A 17,563-nucleotide genomic window follows, 5' to 3' on the forward strand; every position below is an offset into this window, starting at 1 on the left:
GGCCAATGTGCAACTGCATTTTATTAATTTTTAATGCAACTTTTATGTGTTTATAGCGACTTTATTCTGCAAATGCCAATGCTTTCCTTTCCTCACTATCTGCAGTAAGTTAGGCACTGCCTATGTACCTCTGAAATCCCCTGCATCTGAATGATGGTGGGATATGCTTTTTTAACTCTTGAAATTTTCCTATAGAAACAACAAAAGCTCATTAAGTAGAGGCATGGAAGTACACTGGTCTAAGTTTTAAAAAAGTGACACACAATAGTTGCAGTAACTAAACTTCACAAAGATAACCAGATTATTTAAATGCCTGTGATTGCCAGGAGAATTACAATTTAGTATATACTATTGTGAAAGACAATTATAATTTTCTCAATGATTGTGTGCATGTTCATTTTTTTGTATAATATAGAGAATATCACCACTACCTTCTACATTTGTAAATTAGATATTGATACTTATATGCTATATTGTCCTATTTCTGGTACCAACCTAGAAGAAAGCCAACTACTGAATCAGAATACTCCTCTGTGAAGTTGCTCAGTCTTCCTGGAGTTCTCTGATCTAAGATGAAGTCCTCTACTGCTTAATCGATGATATGTGTCAACATTCAAAATGACATACACAGGTTAATGGGCAGTCATTAATTCCTGATTTAGTGAAAAAGTTACTAACATAACCTTTGTCATTTGTAGGGAGTTTGATGGTGAACATGAATACTGAACTCTACGTACTTGCTAGAAAAGGTAATATAACTACCCATCATACACAATATAAATAAGACAATGTATCTGAATAGATATATGTGAGTGTCCTAGGTTACATTATAAAGTTGTAATCTCTTCCCGTCCTCAAGAGCTGCTGAAACCAGGAGAGGCATTGTTTTTTCTTTATCTTCTGTTAATGTGCCCATCACTGTCCCGCCACATGACCCAGAGATAGCTCCCTCAGGGAGCCATTTCTGTTTAATGGGCAATCATGACTCACAGAATAATATCAGCCCACTGTGAGATGCTCCACCCGGGGGGAGGAGCTAAGAATCCCCACATGAATATAACCTGGGTTTGAGGGCAGAATAAACTGCCCTTACCCACTGGTTTTCAGAGGACAAGAGTTACCAGATTTTTCTACAGGATCACCACTTCGACAAGACCATTTCATCTGGATGGCTATCACCACCCTAACAGTGCTTTTTCTTTTGTATTATTGCATGTATTTTGGTGTTTTTTCTCCCTTTTCCTAACAAATTGTATTTCTGACTTAGAGTCTCTCACTAGTTTTGCTTTCAAACCAGAACAGTGAGATGCTGTGCTTTTAAAGGAGTTGTAAAGCATTATATCTGCTGTTTGCAAAATTTAACATGCTTGGCCTGAAGACTTAGATATGGATCAGGTAATTGTCCATTTTTCTTTCATAATTGAATTATCATGGGAACTACTAAAACTTGATATCAATGGCATAATTCTGTGCCATTTTCATTTCAGTAATCTCTTTCACCTCTTCAGAAAGAAAGACACGATTTAAAAAAAAAAAAATCCTTTTATTGCCTTCAAGTAAACTGAGTAAAATAATCCCCTCCCAAACATATTGTTCTTTTTACCTAAGGTTCTGACAAAGATCCCAACAGTGCTGCAATGAAGTGACTTATGGTATGATCTCCTCAACATCCCGCTGAGACAGTGAGAATCTGTCAACCCTTATGCATTGATACACCCTGGTGCCTGGAAGCAGACTTAATTTAATGCAGTGAGGAGAAGCCCTTTACAATGCCCAGCTTAGATATCCCATTCAAATATCAAAGCTAAGACGCTAGGATTCTTACAAAGCAAGAGGGCTGTCCAGAGCATTTAAGAGAGCCAAGAAATAGCATGTGTTCTCCATGGAACCACAGGGTGTCTAGATACTAACTCAGCTTCTGCAGACACACAAAGACCTGAATGCCTTATCCCAGTGGCACGAAGTCACGTAAGTGGCTGATGAAAGATCACAGAAGGGAACTTCTTGGTTAACAATTCATGCAACCAAAACAGGCAATCAAAATTAAAAAAAACCAAATTTGATTATAAAAATTACCAAATATTTAATCATTTTAAACGTGCTGCTGGTGATAGAGTGGATTACAGTAAAAGTCCTGTTGTTCTTTATCTTTTTTAAAATGCGGTGATCAACTACAGACAGTTAATAATATTCAATGTTCATCTAGAGATCCAACACTTCACTAACATGATATTTGCACAGAATCAAATAGGGTGTGAGAGATCCTGTAAGTCCCCTAGTCCAGCCTCCTCACTAACTTTCTTCAAAAATACAGATCTTTTCCACAGGAGGACCAAAACTGGACATAGAAGAAGCTGCTTCAGGTGAGATGAGAACAACCATTTCCCTTGACTTATTGACTGTGTTATTGCTAACACAGCCCCTTATATGGGACTTTACCACTGAACCTGTGCTCAGCTGACTTCTGCTCAGTGGGGAGTCTGCCAACATCCCCAGGCCCTGCCTGCAGAGCTTGTTCCCTTGCTCCAACACACTGACACCAGGACATTCTTTTCCCAGGGCTCAGGCTGGTTCAAGGCTTCTGATGTGCCAGTGGTGGTCACATTACCTGGCACACGGGACTGAGACTTTTGGGGCACTGCTGTCCCCACTGTGCTGGCTTGGCGGGAAGGTGGTTTTACCAGAAAGCAGTTCAGTGTAAATGACATAAAATAAAAAACAGCCAGTGCTTTTCAAAGTTTACATATGCTAGTCATGAAGTCTGTGGTAGTAAGACAGTGGTTTTGCCCTGAATCTTAATCAATGTTACTATGATTTTTTCTTGCTTTCAGTTACAAAAGTTTCTCTCTGAAGATCCCATAATATATTGATATTGTTCCATGTACCACACTGTGTTCTGAAAAGCATAATGTACAGAAGGCTACAAATAAAAACAGATATCCAAACTAAAAATAAAAGCTTAACAAAATAAATCCTGAGGCTTTTGTTTTAAGTGAAACAATCAAAGCAAGCACCAAGATGGCACTGAAATTCATGAGAAAATAAATCCTATAGGCTTAAATGACATGCATTTCTCTCTGTCATTTCCTCAAAACAAAGAAAAGGAGACACAACAAAGCACATACTCCAGTTAGCTGTCAAGGAGGAGCTTTCCATTTAATACCAAATAATATGTTTGAAAGGTTTCAAGATGGTATAAAGTTGCTGTGGGTTTTTTTTTTCTTTGTTGGTTTGTATTTCTTTTTTTTTCCTGAGGCCCTAAGAAGATTTTAAAACACAGACAGAGGAAATTTCTGCATCTTCTGTTACTGAAGTTATGCTACTGACTACTCCAACTAGAGCAAGCAAAGAATATTTGCATTTCCTAAATACTAGAAATTTGTGTTGCACTGCCATCACATTTCTTACTTTGAGATTTGTCTCCCTATCTGTAAATTTGTTTCCTTCAAGCATTTCTGCTAAGGAGCATGAGACATTTTCCATACTCAGTTTCTTTCTATGTCACTTTCATGGTGAAATGATGAATAGATCTGCATGCCTGGTCTCTTCTCGAGTTTGTTTATGGCATTAATTTCTCGTAATAAAAGAAATCCTATCTTTGTGAGCATGGCAGTCAGAATAACAGATGAGCGTTGGTAGACTTTAGGTTCTCTTCTTGAAATTGACACCTTTAAACAAGTACTATTAATTAATATTAGTAAGCAAATTTTTCCGTACAAGCAGTTTGCTACTATAGAGGTGTTAAATTAAAAGACTTTTCTAAGATAAAAAGTATTTTTCCCAGCTGAAATGGGAAGAGATGAACTTTTACATTATTGGAGGCTAAGAATTCCAGAAAAGCATATATTTATATTTTTTAGTATGTGTGGCATGTGAAACCATCTCTCTTAGACTTACATAGGCATTTTATTATATAGATATTTCTACAAAAATTTAGATGTAGGCTTGACTGCAACTCATTTGTCTTTACTACCATGCTGATACAGACAGATGTATTTAATCAGCTTTGCATCTTCCCAGGTCTTGAATCAGTACACACTGTTTGTATGATTTTTTGATATTTCTGTTAGTTAATATTGCTTTTGTTACAACATTTTCTTGTGGCTTGTTTGTAATACTACACAGCCCTCTTGCTAGAATGTCTACTTAGACTGAAGTTTTAAGGACTATGGGTAGATCTGGGTGGAAATTCTCCAAAAGGAAGGATCTGAATTACTTAATCTCTTTGAAATGTCGTGTTAGAAGTAATGGGATTTTGTATTGTAAATGTCACAGAACCTTGTACCTTACAAAATGTTTAAATGTGCCCATATAACTGGACTATTGACAAAAACTACATAACTCCGAAGATATCAAAACATTAAACATAAACTTGGATTGCATTTTATATTTGTGGTTTTGGGGGAACATTTTGATTCCAGTATTGTAACTTTTCATTACACTTATAGCAACCAAATAAGATAATTGAAGTAACACAGACATTTATGCTTCTACTAATATTTTCTAACTGATGTGTCTGAAAACTGTGATAAAGTTTATTTAGTTTTGTAACTCAGTGAGATTATGCTTAATTTCTAGATGTTTTTCAAAATGGTTTATTAAATTTCTTCATTTTCAATTATTTATCTAATTAAAGGCATATTGTTAACTTACTGAAATGATAAATGGAAAATACCATTCTTCAGAAAAAATCTGTGAAGAAACTAATGAACCTAATACATTAAAAAAAATTTTAAAATACATAATCCTTTGGAATAATTGCAATGGTCAGAATACCAAGAAATAGAAAATAACACCTAAATCTAATTAGGTTATTTTGTAATTGACATCACAAATACCTGGGCTCATAGCTACTGGGTGTGAATTACTTTCATTCCACTCACTATTTCAGTCTCCCATATTGGAAATAAATATTTTTTCTTCAGTCTCTAAACTCATAATGTTCAAGATGTTATAAGTATCGTACCTTTACTCAAAGCTTCTGTCAATGCACTGTATAAAAATTATTATGCATTACTACCAGTATCAGCTGTAAAGACTAAAAATAGTTATCTGCATTTCCCCAAATAACAATTCCATAACAAAAATGAAAAACTACAGTGCATGAACTGTGTTCCCCACCTTCTAAAAGACTACCTATCTTTATTTTTCTACCTTAAAAAAAATCCCATCCCAAGCTATAATATGAACCACAAATTCCTTTGAGTGAGAAAAACTTACTGATATTATTTCTCTGTTAAACTTGCATCACATTTTTTGACCAATTCAATCCTCAACAGTCAAAAAATGTTTCCATTGCCAACTAGCAATTAAGAGTATTCACAGCAATAGCATTCTCACAACATTTATATTACCTTACTTCTTACAGAGAAAAATTACCTTGATGGATTAGTGAGAATTGTAGAATAACAGAAGCAGTATTTTATATAATAAAGGCAAAGGAATAAAAAAGTTATTGAATTGCTAACTAATCAAAAAGACTAATTAGCATGCATATATAAATATCTTCAGACAGACTCCAATCATATCAACAATGTGCAATACACAAATTCAAGGTGATTTCAGTAGTTAATATAAAGTTCAATCTTCCAGTTGGAACAGGAATGACATCTACTATGTTTCTCATCTTTCCTTAAAAATAGTCTGAGGAATTTTTTTTTGGGATCATGGGATGGCAGTAGGCTTTATGGCATTATTTCATGTTCCTTCAGAGTGTACACAACAATAACAAAAAACTTCGCTAATAATTAAAGAATGGAATAAATACTAAATATATTTGGGAGTGAGATACATCATAAGAGAATATGTCTCTCCAAGGCTAAAACTAAAAGCACTAAGTTCCTCAAATCTTACACAAAAAAACATATCTGTGATGGGTTGATCTCGGGCCAGGAGCCAAACATCCACACTGCCATTCCCTCCCCCAGCCCTCTCCAGAGGCATAGCAGAGAGGATACGAAGAAGAAAAAACCTCATAAACTGAAATAAAGGCAGTTTAATAAACGAACACAAGAGGGAAAAAACCCTACTAACTAAATTACAACAAAACAAGTGATGCAAACACAACCACTCACTATCTCTCACAAGCAGAATGATGTCTTGTCAGTCTCCAAGAAATGGCTTGCCTTCCTCAAGCTCTCTCTGCTCAGTTTTTATTGCTGAGCAAAGATGCTACACAGCATGGCATATTCCTTTTGTCATTTTGGTTCACTGGTCCTATTTGTGCCTCCTCTTAAATTCTTGCCTACCCTGGGTCTGTTTACTGTGTAGGAGCAGACCAAGAAAAGGAGAAAGCCTTGATGGTGTGCAAGCCCTGGTAGCAACAACCACTATAATGTTGCTGTTAATGTTGCTTTAGTCACAAATCAAAACACAGCGCCATATGGACTACTATAAAGAAGATAAACTCCATCTCAACCAGACGCAGTACAAAGCTGAAGGCGTTTTACTTCAAGGAATTCTCAAAATGCACATGCCACTCTTTTGGGAACTGGAATCCCTTGGGATTTCTCCATCTAATGTGTAAAGTGCACAGCACAGGAATGAAAGTGCTTCAGACTATCAGGGAACTAACTGAAGTCAGAGGTTTAAATGCTCCACCCTCTTCCATTTATATTTTAGATTCTAGAACACTGATGATAACTTGATGCCTAAATGTGAACACTGAGATTTTTTTACTTAATTTACTGAATGTCTAAGCCTTGAATGTTTGGAGGTCTGTGATAGATTGGACAAGACTGAACAGCATGAACTTGTCAGTTGAAGTAGGGAGGAAGAAAGTGGTGAAGGAAGTGGTGAGACACTAAGTAGAAGAGAATTAAGACTTCAAAGAAAGTCTGTAGAAGAAGCTAAAATTTTTCTGGACAATTTATTATTATTCACCTGTGATGCTTTAACACAAAGTCTGGGAGAGGAGCTGCCAATTGCCTTAGAAGATGAATTGCTGTAAGTTAAAGCAGCATATCTGTCCTACTAGAAAGATAATGCTTTTCATGTCATTTTGAGGAAACAGGTAAAAAAGCTGGCATAAGTCAAGAAAGGTATCCACATGAATTTCTGGTACCTCCTCATAGGAGGTGACCTGTATATTGATTCTTCAATTCTTCTTCCATTTATCTCCTTAATATGTATTAAAGGCAAATAAAAGTAGGGCAACCCATAAAGAGCATGGAAAATAGTGACAGTGAATGAGCTCCTGTTCTGATACATACGGAGAACTATGGACTGCTTGACCTACAACTACTGGTAGATTTGAGACTTATACCACATAATGGTTTACAGAAAAAGCTTATATATGCTGCAATGTGTTAAACTTTCTCAAGCATATTATTTATTGAAGTTTTATTAAACTTCACTTTTGCTTTCATATTTCCTGAAGCCCAGTAAAATAGCCTCTGACATCCTATTCCACAGTTACTTTATGAACCATTAGTTATGTCTCTGAGATGCAAAAGAAATCTATGATCAAAAATACAGTATTTTGTACCATGTACTTAGCCAAAATCTCATCAATATGAGTTTCTATATGACACTGGTAAAAACATATGTATAAGACACGATAGCACAGGCATGATGATTATGCATTGTGTTATCATTTATAATGAAAAAGGAGAGTTAATTGACAATATTAGAATTGGGGAATATAGAAGTATCCTATTAGGTATACGGAAGAAATTGTAGTAGCTTCAAAATTCATTCACCTAACACCAGGATTCAACTTTGTACTAGCTGCTGATGCTAACTGAATTCCCAAGAGACAACAGATTATAGAAACATATTTGTAGGAGCTTTACCTTATCTTTGGTAATCACCATGAATATCATTAATCTTAGGAGAAGATGAACTGCATATCTTTTAATAAGAAGAATTTAATATCTCCACTCAGTTCTTATAAAGCCAACAATCCACAGCAAAACACTATGTACAGCTAACTAACCCAGTGCCTCCCCTTTTAGATTACAAACCTTAATTTATCTGTTCCAGTTTTGTACCTCGAGATTCGAGCCATCGACAGAGGAACTGATAGGGTGTCTAGCCAGCGCTTCTCGTATTTTGGTTCATTAGCTATGGGTGAAGAAGGTGATGATGGAGCCTGTGCAGAATAAATGAGAAACAGTAGGAAAGCTTATAAGACAATATAGTGAAAAACCCATGAATATGCATCTCTGGGTCTGTTTGTCTCAGAAGTGAATAATCATCACAAAAAAAGTATTCAAGAAACTCAGGATGGTGTAGAGAAATGAAAACCCATGTTACCCATCTTGATATTTTGCTCTTGATGCAATTTCAGTACTACTTTAACATCAAATTTTTGTTAATATTAATAACTGATACTAGAAAAGAAAGTTTTCAGTCATAAATGCCATGACTTCTTTCTAAATGCAGCATAGTATAAATTTGTAATTTAAATTAATTTGTTCTGTATAACTCTTCTGCATCCTTCTATCATCAAAGGACATAAATAATATCCTAATTAAATACTACACTAGAACGTCTATTTGTGCATTGTGCTGTTATATCATTTAAGAGTAGATTTAAAATTCAAATTCCTGTGTTACCATACTACAGATGGATGACTTGAAATTTTATCTTTGAAGCCTTTCTTCAAATGCCTCTACTAGAAAGGCAAGAGTTGAGCATTTCACTCTTTTATAAAGATACAAGTAAAATTTACACAAAGTTGGCTGAGAAAGATTTACAGACATACACATTTAGGTCAAAGTTAGGTGTTTGTGCTGTTTCTGAACCAAAATTTTTTATCCTGCACTGTGTGGAGAACTTTCCAGTAGAAAACAGAGTTGAAAGTTAGTTATTTTTATATGAGCTGTAAGTAAGCACTGAGTATTTATGAAAGCTCAGAAACCACAGAATGACCCAATTCAGTTCTGTTCTGCCAGGTGTTCAAAAGTCATAAAACTTACACATACTAAAAACATTTTGGGAATTGTCTATTTCTTTATCTTTCTCGTAAGGATTTAGGATTTATTTTTTTTCCCCTAAAACCCCTTTGTACAGTCAACAAGGGCTGATCTATTTACTTCTTTAAATAAATCAAAATAGTGAGTTTCACATCCTAACAGGATGACTGAGATTTAATGACTGAAGTACAATTTCCTAGTAAAAGAAACATTTGTAATGAAATTGCTGGAGTTGGTAACACTAAGGAATGTTTTAGACAGCAATCATTTTGGGGACAGGAATTTAATTTAGAGCATTTGCTATCCCCTAGAACCATACAGCTCTCATTAGACTGAGATCTGGTGTTTTTGCATATGAGTATTTCATAATCAAGTCCACAGACTAATTTTATTTTATGAAATTAGGCACAAAACTCTAAGGTGCCTTTGAAATCTAAAATAAATTTATTAGTATCACAATGAAGAATTTGACACATACTACAGAATCCTGCATGAACTAAAATAATTGACAGAAGCCCATGCAATCTGAAGTTGAAAAGGATCAACATAATCTAACATTGTCTGTCTGGAAACCAAAATGTCTGAGAATAAAACAGAAGGTGGCTTATTGCAGTCAAATATAAATACTTGATTATGATCACTGAATCCAAGAATGAGAAAAAAATCCCATAAAAATTCCTGCAACAGCATCATCTATTGTTCCCACCTCCTAAATTCTCAAGATGCAGAAAACATCTAGACAATTTATACATAAGTTTTTTTCTTATGAACTATTAGTTGTACTTCTTTTGTCAGATTATTGAACAACCTGATAAATATTCAGTAATAGTCTAGGTAATTTATGAGCATTTGGCAGAAAAAAAAAAAAGTAGGTCACATGGGCAATTTAATGTTTCCATTTGAGTCCCTTACACTTCAATCAAATGCTTCAGTAGGTATCAGCATAAAGAAAAAGTATCTCAATGGAAGTAAAAGTTAGAATTTTAGAAAATGTACATTGCAGCTATTCATTAGGTAAATGAATTGAAGAGGAAACTTGGCCACCATCACTTGATCAAAAATCTATTAACCCCAAGATATAAAACTGCAGTACAGAAATATTCATGTCAAAATACTAAACTGTTAAAACTGCTGTAAATTCCTAAAGCAAATGGGTCTTCCCCAGACAATTTCAAAGATTTGATATTTGAAAAACACACTAGAAAGAAAATTTTTTTTTCCCACAGTTCCAAACTACTCATAACTGCAGAAACTCTACTGCTTGATCTGAACATTAATGGCTAAGAACAGCAAAAGGGTAGGAAGATGTCAAGCTAGTCTAAGTTTCAAATCGTATTTCTTATGAAGACATACTCTACTAATGAGTTTATGGTAGACCATAAAGTTGGAATTACCCCTTTTCATCTTCTTAAGGACAAAACAGGGAATACATATGTCTGTAAGACCATTGCATGGAAACAAAATACTATCATAGGACCAGCAGCTATTTTGTTCCATTTAACCTATAATCTATTAACAATTCAATCTGAGATTCCTTGATATATCCTCTTCAAAACACATGGACAAAAATAAAAAACTCAGGAGGAAGCAAGTGAAAAAACAAGAGAAAGGGCTGAGGAAGAAGCTCATTATACTGAATGAGAGATAAAAACTGCTAAAAATATAGTAGATAAATGTATAACAATGCACATGAAGAAAAACAACATTAACTTTTCCCACACTCCAATGGGATATGAACAAATAATTACAGCTCATAATCTAGATCTTTGAAAGACTTGTTTTTTAACAACTAGGTTAACAAAGATTCATTGGTCTAGAAAAGAAACTGTTGAAGGAATTCTATGACTGAGATATGTAAAAAATTAAATAACAGAGAAAGGGGTTAAAAACCAGTGGTTCACCTGGCATTTTCACATAAGAAGCAGGGGTATTGATTAGAAGTAAAAGACATAGGCTAAAACCAGGGAATTAATGTGTTAGGCTATATAACCAACTGCTCCATGAAGCACCTATGCCAGAAGTCACCAGAAGTGCAGGCAATATTCCCTAGAAATAACTTTACATATTTCCTCTGTTGCATTCCCTTGAGAGCATCTTCTGGGAACCAGCTTTTTGGCTGGATGGCTCTTTGGTCTGACCCAGTGTAGTGAGCTGTCTGACTTTCAAGGCATTTCTCCACAAAACAGCTGCTGTTGCTCATCTTGAAAACTCTTCACATCATTCCTCCAAAGGACTAAAATAGAGATTATCTCTGTAATCACAGCTTTTGTGCTCTCAGTCATTTTATACCTTCAGTTTTCTGCTGAGGTCACCAACAATGTTGCCAATTAATGCCAATTTGCTTATAACACCTGCATATTAAGAAATGGATTGAACACAAAACCCTCGTTTTTGACAGAACAGTGAACAAGAATCAAGTTTTAATGACATATAATCACTACCTACCTGGGACAGCTGTGTACTGTTGACGTGGAGGAGGTCCTGACTGTATCCTATTAGCAATCACTGACCTATGAATGACACTTTAGGCAAGTGCTTTAGTGCTTTCTTAAACACCTATGTAACTAGTCATTATGGTGCAACCAAAAAGTCTTTCAAGAGGTAGAATAAGTCCATAAAGTCCACTACTGGAGAGATGTAATCAGACCTGTCTCTATAATTACATTTCTACTAAGAGCATAGGAAGGAAGGGAAAAGATCCCAGATGGCTGGGACTGTCAATTTTTTCCTCTTTTTGTGACATATAATTTGCAGAGTTTGGGAAACTCAGTTATCTTACCTTACTTTCTTTTAAACTGTCATTGATTTTAAATCTCTGCAAGAGAAATATTGTCATCGGAAGAAAGTCTTTCTGAACCTTCTCTAGTAATTTAATTTCCAGCTAGGGCCCTACCTTGAAAGCAGCCACAGTGTTATTTTAAGTTGACATAGCTTTTTCATTAAACATGGGCTTCAGGAAGGCTGAAGATGAGTTAATTTACATGGAATCACAAATACTCAGGGTCACATTACTCAGCAGGATTAAGCTTGGTTTTAAATGTATTTTTAATGTCATATTACAGTTTCCGCTTTGCAGAAAGCCAATGATGATCTTTGGAAGTATCCAAGGTCAGGCTGAGTGGGGCTTCGACCAGCAATCATCCTGAGTGCTACCATGTGGCACATGCAGGACAACCACCTGATCAGGTACAGCCAGCATGGGTTTAGGAAAGACAGGTCCTGCTTGACCAGCCTGATCTTCGATTACAAGACCTAGTGGATGAGGAAAAGGCTGAGCATGTTATCTATATTTACCTTCAGTAAAGCTTTTGTTACTGTCTCCCACAGCATTCTCTTGGAAAAGCTGGCAGCCCGTGACTCGGAGATGTGCACCTATCACTGGGTGAAATCTGGTTGGATGTCTGGGCCCAGAGCATGCTGGTGAATGGAGTTAGACCAGCTGGGAGCCAGACACAAATTGTGATCCCCAGGGCTCAGTATTTGGGCCAGTCCTGTTTAACATCTTTATTGGTGATCTGGAGGAGGGGATCAAGTGTACCTCCAGTCAGTTGCAGAGGACACTAAGCAGGGTGGGAGTGTTGTCTGCTGGAGGGTAGAAGGATCTGCAGAGGGATCTGGACAGACTCTATCCATCGTATGAGGTTCAACAAGGCCAAGCACCAGATCCTCCACATGGGTCATGATGGTCCCCTGCCATGCTGGAGGCTGGGGGTAGAATCACTGGAAAGGTGCAAAAGGACCACGGTGTCCTGGTTGAGAGCTGAACATGAGCCTGGGTGTGCCCAAGGATGACGGCTGGAGAAAAGGCAGCTCTGAGGGGATCCTTATCACTCTCTACAGCTACCTGAAAGGAGGTTGTAGCTAAGTAGGGGCTGGTCTCTCCTCTCAAAAAACAAGTGACAGAACAAGAGGAAATGGTCTCAGTTGTACCAGGAGAGGTTTAGGTTAGATATCAGGGAAAACTTCACAGAAAGGTTGTCAAGCATTGGAACAGGCTACCCAGGGAAATGATTGAGTCACTGTCCTTGGAGATCTTTAAAAGATATGTGAACAGGGCACCTAGAGACATGGTTTGGTGCTGGACTCGGCCGTTCTTGGTTAAGTTCAGGTTGGATTAGATGATCTTAGAAGTCTTTTCTAACCTAAATATGTCTATGATTGTACCGTTTTATGAAATAAGAATCAAGTGTGACATCCATTAGGAAAAAATATAACCTTTTACTGATAATTTGGAATTTATCAATTTTCTGATTTAGAGGATTTAATATTTCAAAGTGCATCATTAAAGCCTTGATCCTGTTCCTTAAATTTATATTTCTACAAAGCATATGTAAGAGGTATGACTAATCTTGATTACTGTCTTTGTCAGCATTGGTTCAAAAAAAGATGATAATGATGATGCTGTTATTTATTTCCCAAAATAATTTTTGCTGTTTTCATTTTAGTGAGCATTGCTGAGAATTTCTGAAATGAATATAAAATATCTCTCTGTAAAATATGTATAGCAACATTATTGATATTTATATATTGATATATTTTCCTTGTAAAAACAACTCTGTGGCTTAAATTATAGAAACATAAAAGCATAGAGTATCTCAAGTTGAGGGGGTCCATAAGGATCACTCAAATCCCTGCTCCTCACAGGACTACCTAAAATTAAACCATATGACTAAGAGTGTCTTCCAGACATGCCTATAACTCTGAAATGCTAAAATAACTTGGCATAGCTTCATTGCCTTAAGCTATAACTGAACACATTGGCCATTAAGTTTCAGTAGATTTCATGACAATCTCTTAGATTAGAAAACACTAGCTTTCATGCATCTTTTTGATGCCAACTGAAATGTGTTTTGTCAAAGCTCCATTACTAAAAATATTTCAGCATACTCAAAAAAGAGCCTTCAATATAATACACTTTTCAAACAGACAGATTTGTCTTACACTTATTCTGAAAAAAGAGAATTAGAGTTACGTAATTTCTCGCAACATTCAACTCAGAGTGAATTCAATGGGGTCTCTACAGTTTTCAATCTGTGTATGTGTATGTATGTGTGTATGTATGTATATGCATGTGTAATGTGTATGTGTATACATGTATAGATAGCTAGGTTGATTTTCTGTATATCAATGAACCTATCTGACCTATGTATGGCTGAGTGTTTGCTAATACTTATTACACGGACAGACAGAAAGCAGGGTCTGTTTGTTGATTGGAGAAGAAAACATGACTGCTCCATTTAGCAGTAAGAATTTCACATTAGCTTGCTTTAATCATTGAACAACACAAATACCAAATTTATGGCCAGAAGTAGAGACATGAATGAAACTCTTGTGATGCCCAGACAACAAAACAAATTATGGTGATATCTACTGCAGGTAGGAGTCAGAGCTTTCAATTTGTCTCAGAATTCAGAGGGATTTAATTATGATATCAAAAATACCTGTGCATCCTTTGATGCAGCATGAATTCAGAAGAGGGTCTGTATTTATTTATTTTTAATGTAATTCATAGACGCAGGTGCACAATTCTGTGACAGTTTTAAGAAGACAGTACTTATCTGGTAAATTATGCATCACTGAATCATTTAATAGATAAAGGCTTCTATAGAGGAAACATGCTCTTTCAGGTGAAGTAACAATTTGGAGTTGTAATATGATGTCTTCAAAATTCACTGAAAGCAGCACCTTTTAATTATACAGCTCTATCTACAATATTTTACTTGACAGATGTTTAATTAAATGGGAGGAAGGTGAAAAAGCATGTGAAAAACTCCTTTCCTATCAGAGAAAAAAATTACTTTTAATTCTAATGCTGCATCAGATATATGCTTTTGAAATATAATGATTGCTCTTTAAGACATTTAATTCTTTTTGATTAATACATGAGTTTACAGAACACTGAGCACCTATATAAGATGTTTACATAGAGCCTGTATAGCAGTACATGCTAGGAACTTACACTGCCTCATTCACTGTAATAGCTATGCTTTTAAATCAATTGGATTATTATTCTACCATTGAGGAACAAATGAAAACCCTTTCAATTATAGAAATTTCTCTAGAGGTGATTTACAATGGAAATATTAATGAATATTTCATTAGATCTGTGCTGCTAGGTGCTATTACATTATTATTTTTTTAATGAAACAATGGCGTAAGAGCCTGAGTAAGATATTTTTAGAAAATACATATGGACTATTTGTCAGAATCTTGCACATTTTTCTTTAATTTGTTTCCTTTGAGCTAGTATGTAATTGGTTTCTGAGTAACCTCAACAACCTCGCCTGGAACACCTTTCCAGATATATTCTTCCTTTGGATGTAGGGGACAGGGACCAGAGTAGTTTATATTAAACCTCAGCACAAAAAGTAGAAAGTAATTATGACTGCTCAAAAACTACAATAGCAGTCAGAAATCAAAACCATCAACATTAAATGTATATAAGGAAAAGATACAATGTTGAGATCGTTATAGTTTTACACTATAAATTCAAGTGTACTCAAATTTCAGCCGTTAGATGCAGCTTTTGTCAGCCTTTCATATCCCCAAATGAGGCATGATGTCCTGGCTTACAAAAATTAGCTCAAGGTTAGGGAAACTCTTTGAATTTCACACAGTCTGCACACCCCTCAGGATAAATTTGAGCTTTGACTCTTGCTTCTCTCTCTGACATCAGTGTCAATTTGTTGCTGGAGCTTGTGAAAAGACACTGAATGCGGCTTAGAGGGAAAACGTGTTACCTCAATTTCACTCTCAGTTTCCTCTATAATTTCACATGTACCTGAACTTCCTGATACTAACATCAAATTTAGAAACATTTTCCTTTTTGCTGCTGCTGCTGAAAATTTGCTTGAAATGAGCAAATTCGTAAGAACTATAACAAAAATGTATTCACATGCAAGGGCTGTGTATGGGGAAGATATATATAAGTAAGAACTAAAACCAGATACCTAACAAACTGGGGAATTTCTGTGCAGAAGAAACGATCAAGCTGATCAATCAAATGTTAAATACTGGAAGAAATAACTCTGCTAAAAGGATTAGCAGTGACTGTGGACATTAATAAAAGGAAAGATAAGACTTGTAAAGATACTTTTTATTCACTTCATTTATGTCATAGTGAAAGTGCCAATCAACTCTAATCACAATTAGAAAAATACAGCACTTCTGTACAGCTAAATCTAAATAAACCTTGTAAATCCAAAAGATTTTCCTTATAATTCTGTTGTAGTGAAGTAGGAAGGTGTTATTTAAAAGTTTTCTTCCGGCTTCTATTGCTAGGATTTCTGAGAGGTATAGTCAGGAACAGAAAATCTGGATTATCTTCCACTGAGGTAGAATAGGGATAGTAATTTCAAATTTTATTAATTGAGGAAAACTGATTTGTGGTGTGTTCATCTCATTTCATAAAGGTCTTCAGCACAGAAGTCCAAACTACTGGCTGTGTTTATTCTGTTTTACCTTTCTCTTCAGCAAAAAATGGAAGACATGGTGACGATTAATGACAGTAACCATTGTGTACGTCTACATGAGATTCTTTTGTATTTTTTACATTATCCATTTTATGAATTTACATTGCCAAATGATACACTGTGAACTGGAAGTCAATTCAGAGTTACCTTGCTTTCATACTACATGAGAAAATCACGGATTTTCAGATCAAGAGTTAGAAGAGGCAACAGGTATCACACATGAAATCATGCCAATAGAAAAGATACTGAACTGAAATTCTGAAGTTTCTCTTCTTAAAGCAAGGTACAGGATGACAAAAACCAAAGAATAAAATAAGCTTTAAGAATGGGGTGTTTATATGAAAATGGAAGACACTACAGGAATATTCAAAAAAGCAAGAGTATTGAAGCTTTAGTATGTAGGACATCAATTCAATCTCAATTCAGTGTTCTGGTCATACATTCCCCAAGGGTGTGCACCTCCCTGTCTTGAATCCTCTTTCTTTTTGCCATTTAGTGCTTGGGATTGAGTCGTATCATTCTCTCACTCTGGAAACTAGGACTACCATAGACATTGAAGATGTAGCATTCTAGTATCCCATCAAGAGCTGAGCATTTGTATTTTTTCTTTTTTAAAAACTTGATGATGAAGTAGGAAATGTCTTTTTTAAAGCAAAACTAAAGGCAAAATTTAATTTAGCAGATAAAACAAAGGCATCAAGGAAAAATATTTTAAAGCAATTTAGAAAAATGTAAGTGCCTGTTTAGCTTCATCTAACCAACTAACCTTAACACACACTATCAAAATTAGAGTTCTCAAATTACATGAACACACGGAAAACAACAATTTACTCTAGTCTAGCTTCACTTGTTAGAACATCACTTTTAGACAATTCCAGGAAGCCGGATTCTCAAACAAATGAAAACCTATTATATTCTGCCTTTGCATTGTAACTGTCATATTATCCCATGGTGTCTTAAACAGTAATTTGTTTTATTTACAGTATTTTTTTTTCCACCACTAATTTCTCCAGAGAGCTGGCCTGGATGTCTAGGATATTTGGACATCTGGTAGGATAGCTCTACAGCACTTTTTCATTGTTCTAGAGTTAGAACTCTCCAGGTAAACAACCTGTACTCACTAGCCTTGAGACCACCTCCTTTGTATGTTGCATGCTGCCCTCTGGAAGTTCA

The 17,563-nt window shown here is 35.6% G+C and overlaps 1 protein-coding gene across 1 annotated transcript in view; it reads right to left on the bottom strand.

Annotated features, from left to right (window-relative positions):
* Nucleotides 1-17,563, bottom strand: part of SNTG2 (syntrophin gamma 2) — a 209,788-nt gene that overhangs the window by 56,579 nt on the left and 135,646 nt on the right. The window contains exon 9 of the mRNA XM_041419899.1: nucleotides 7,965-8,092. Within this exon, the coding sequence (XP_041275833.1) occupies nucleotides 7,965-8,092 (128 nt within the window). The remainder of the gene's footprint in view (nucleotides 1-7,964; nucleotides 8,093-17,563) is intronic.

This window comes from Onychostruthus taczanowskii, unplaced genomic scaffold (genome assembly GCF_017590055.1).
Source record: "Onychostruthus taczanowskii isolate IOZ18803 unplaced genomic scaffold, ASM1759005v1 scaffold11, whole genome shotgun sequence".
Taxonomy (NCBI): Eukaryota; Metazoa; Chordata; class Aves; order Passeriformes; family Passeridae; genus Onychostruthus; species Onychostruthus taczanowskii.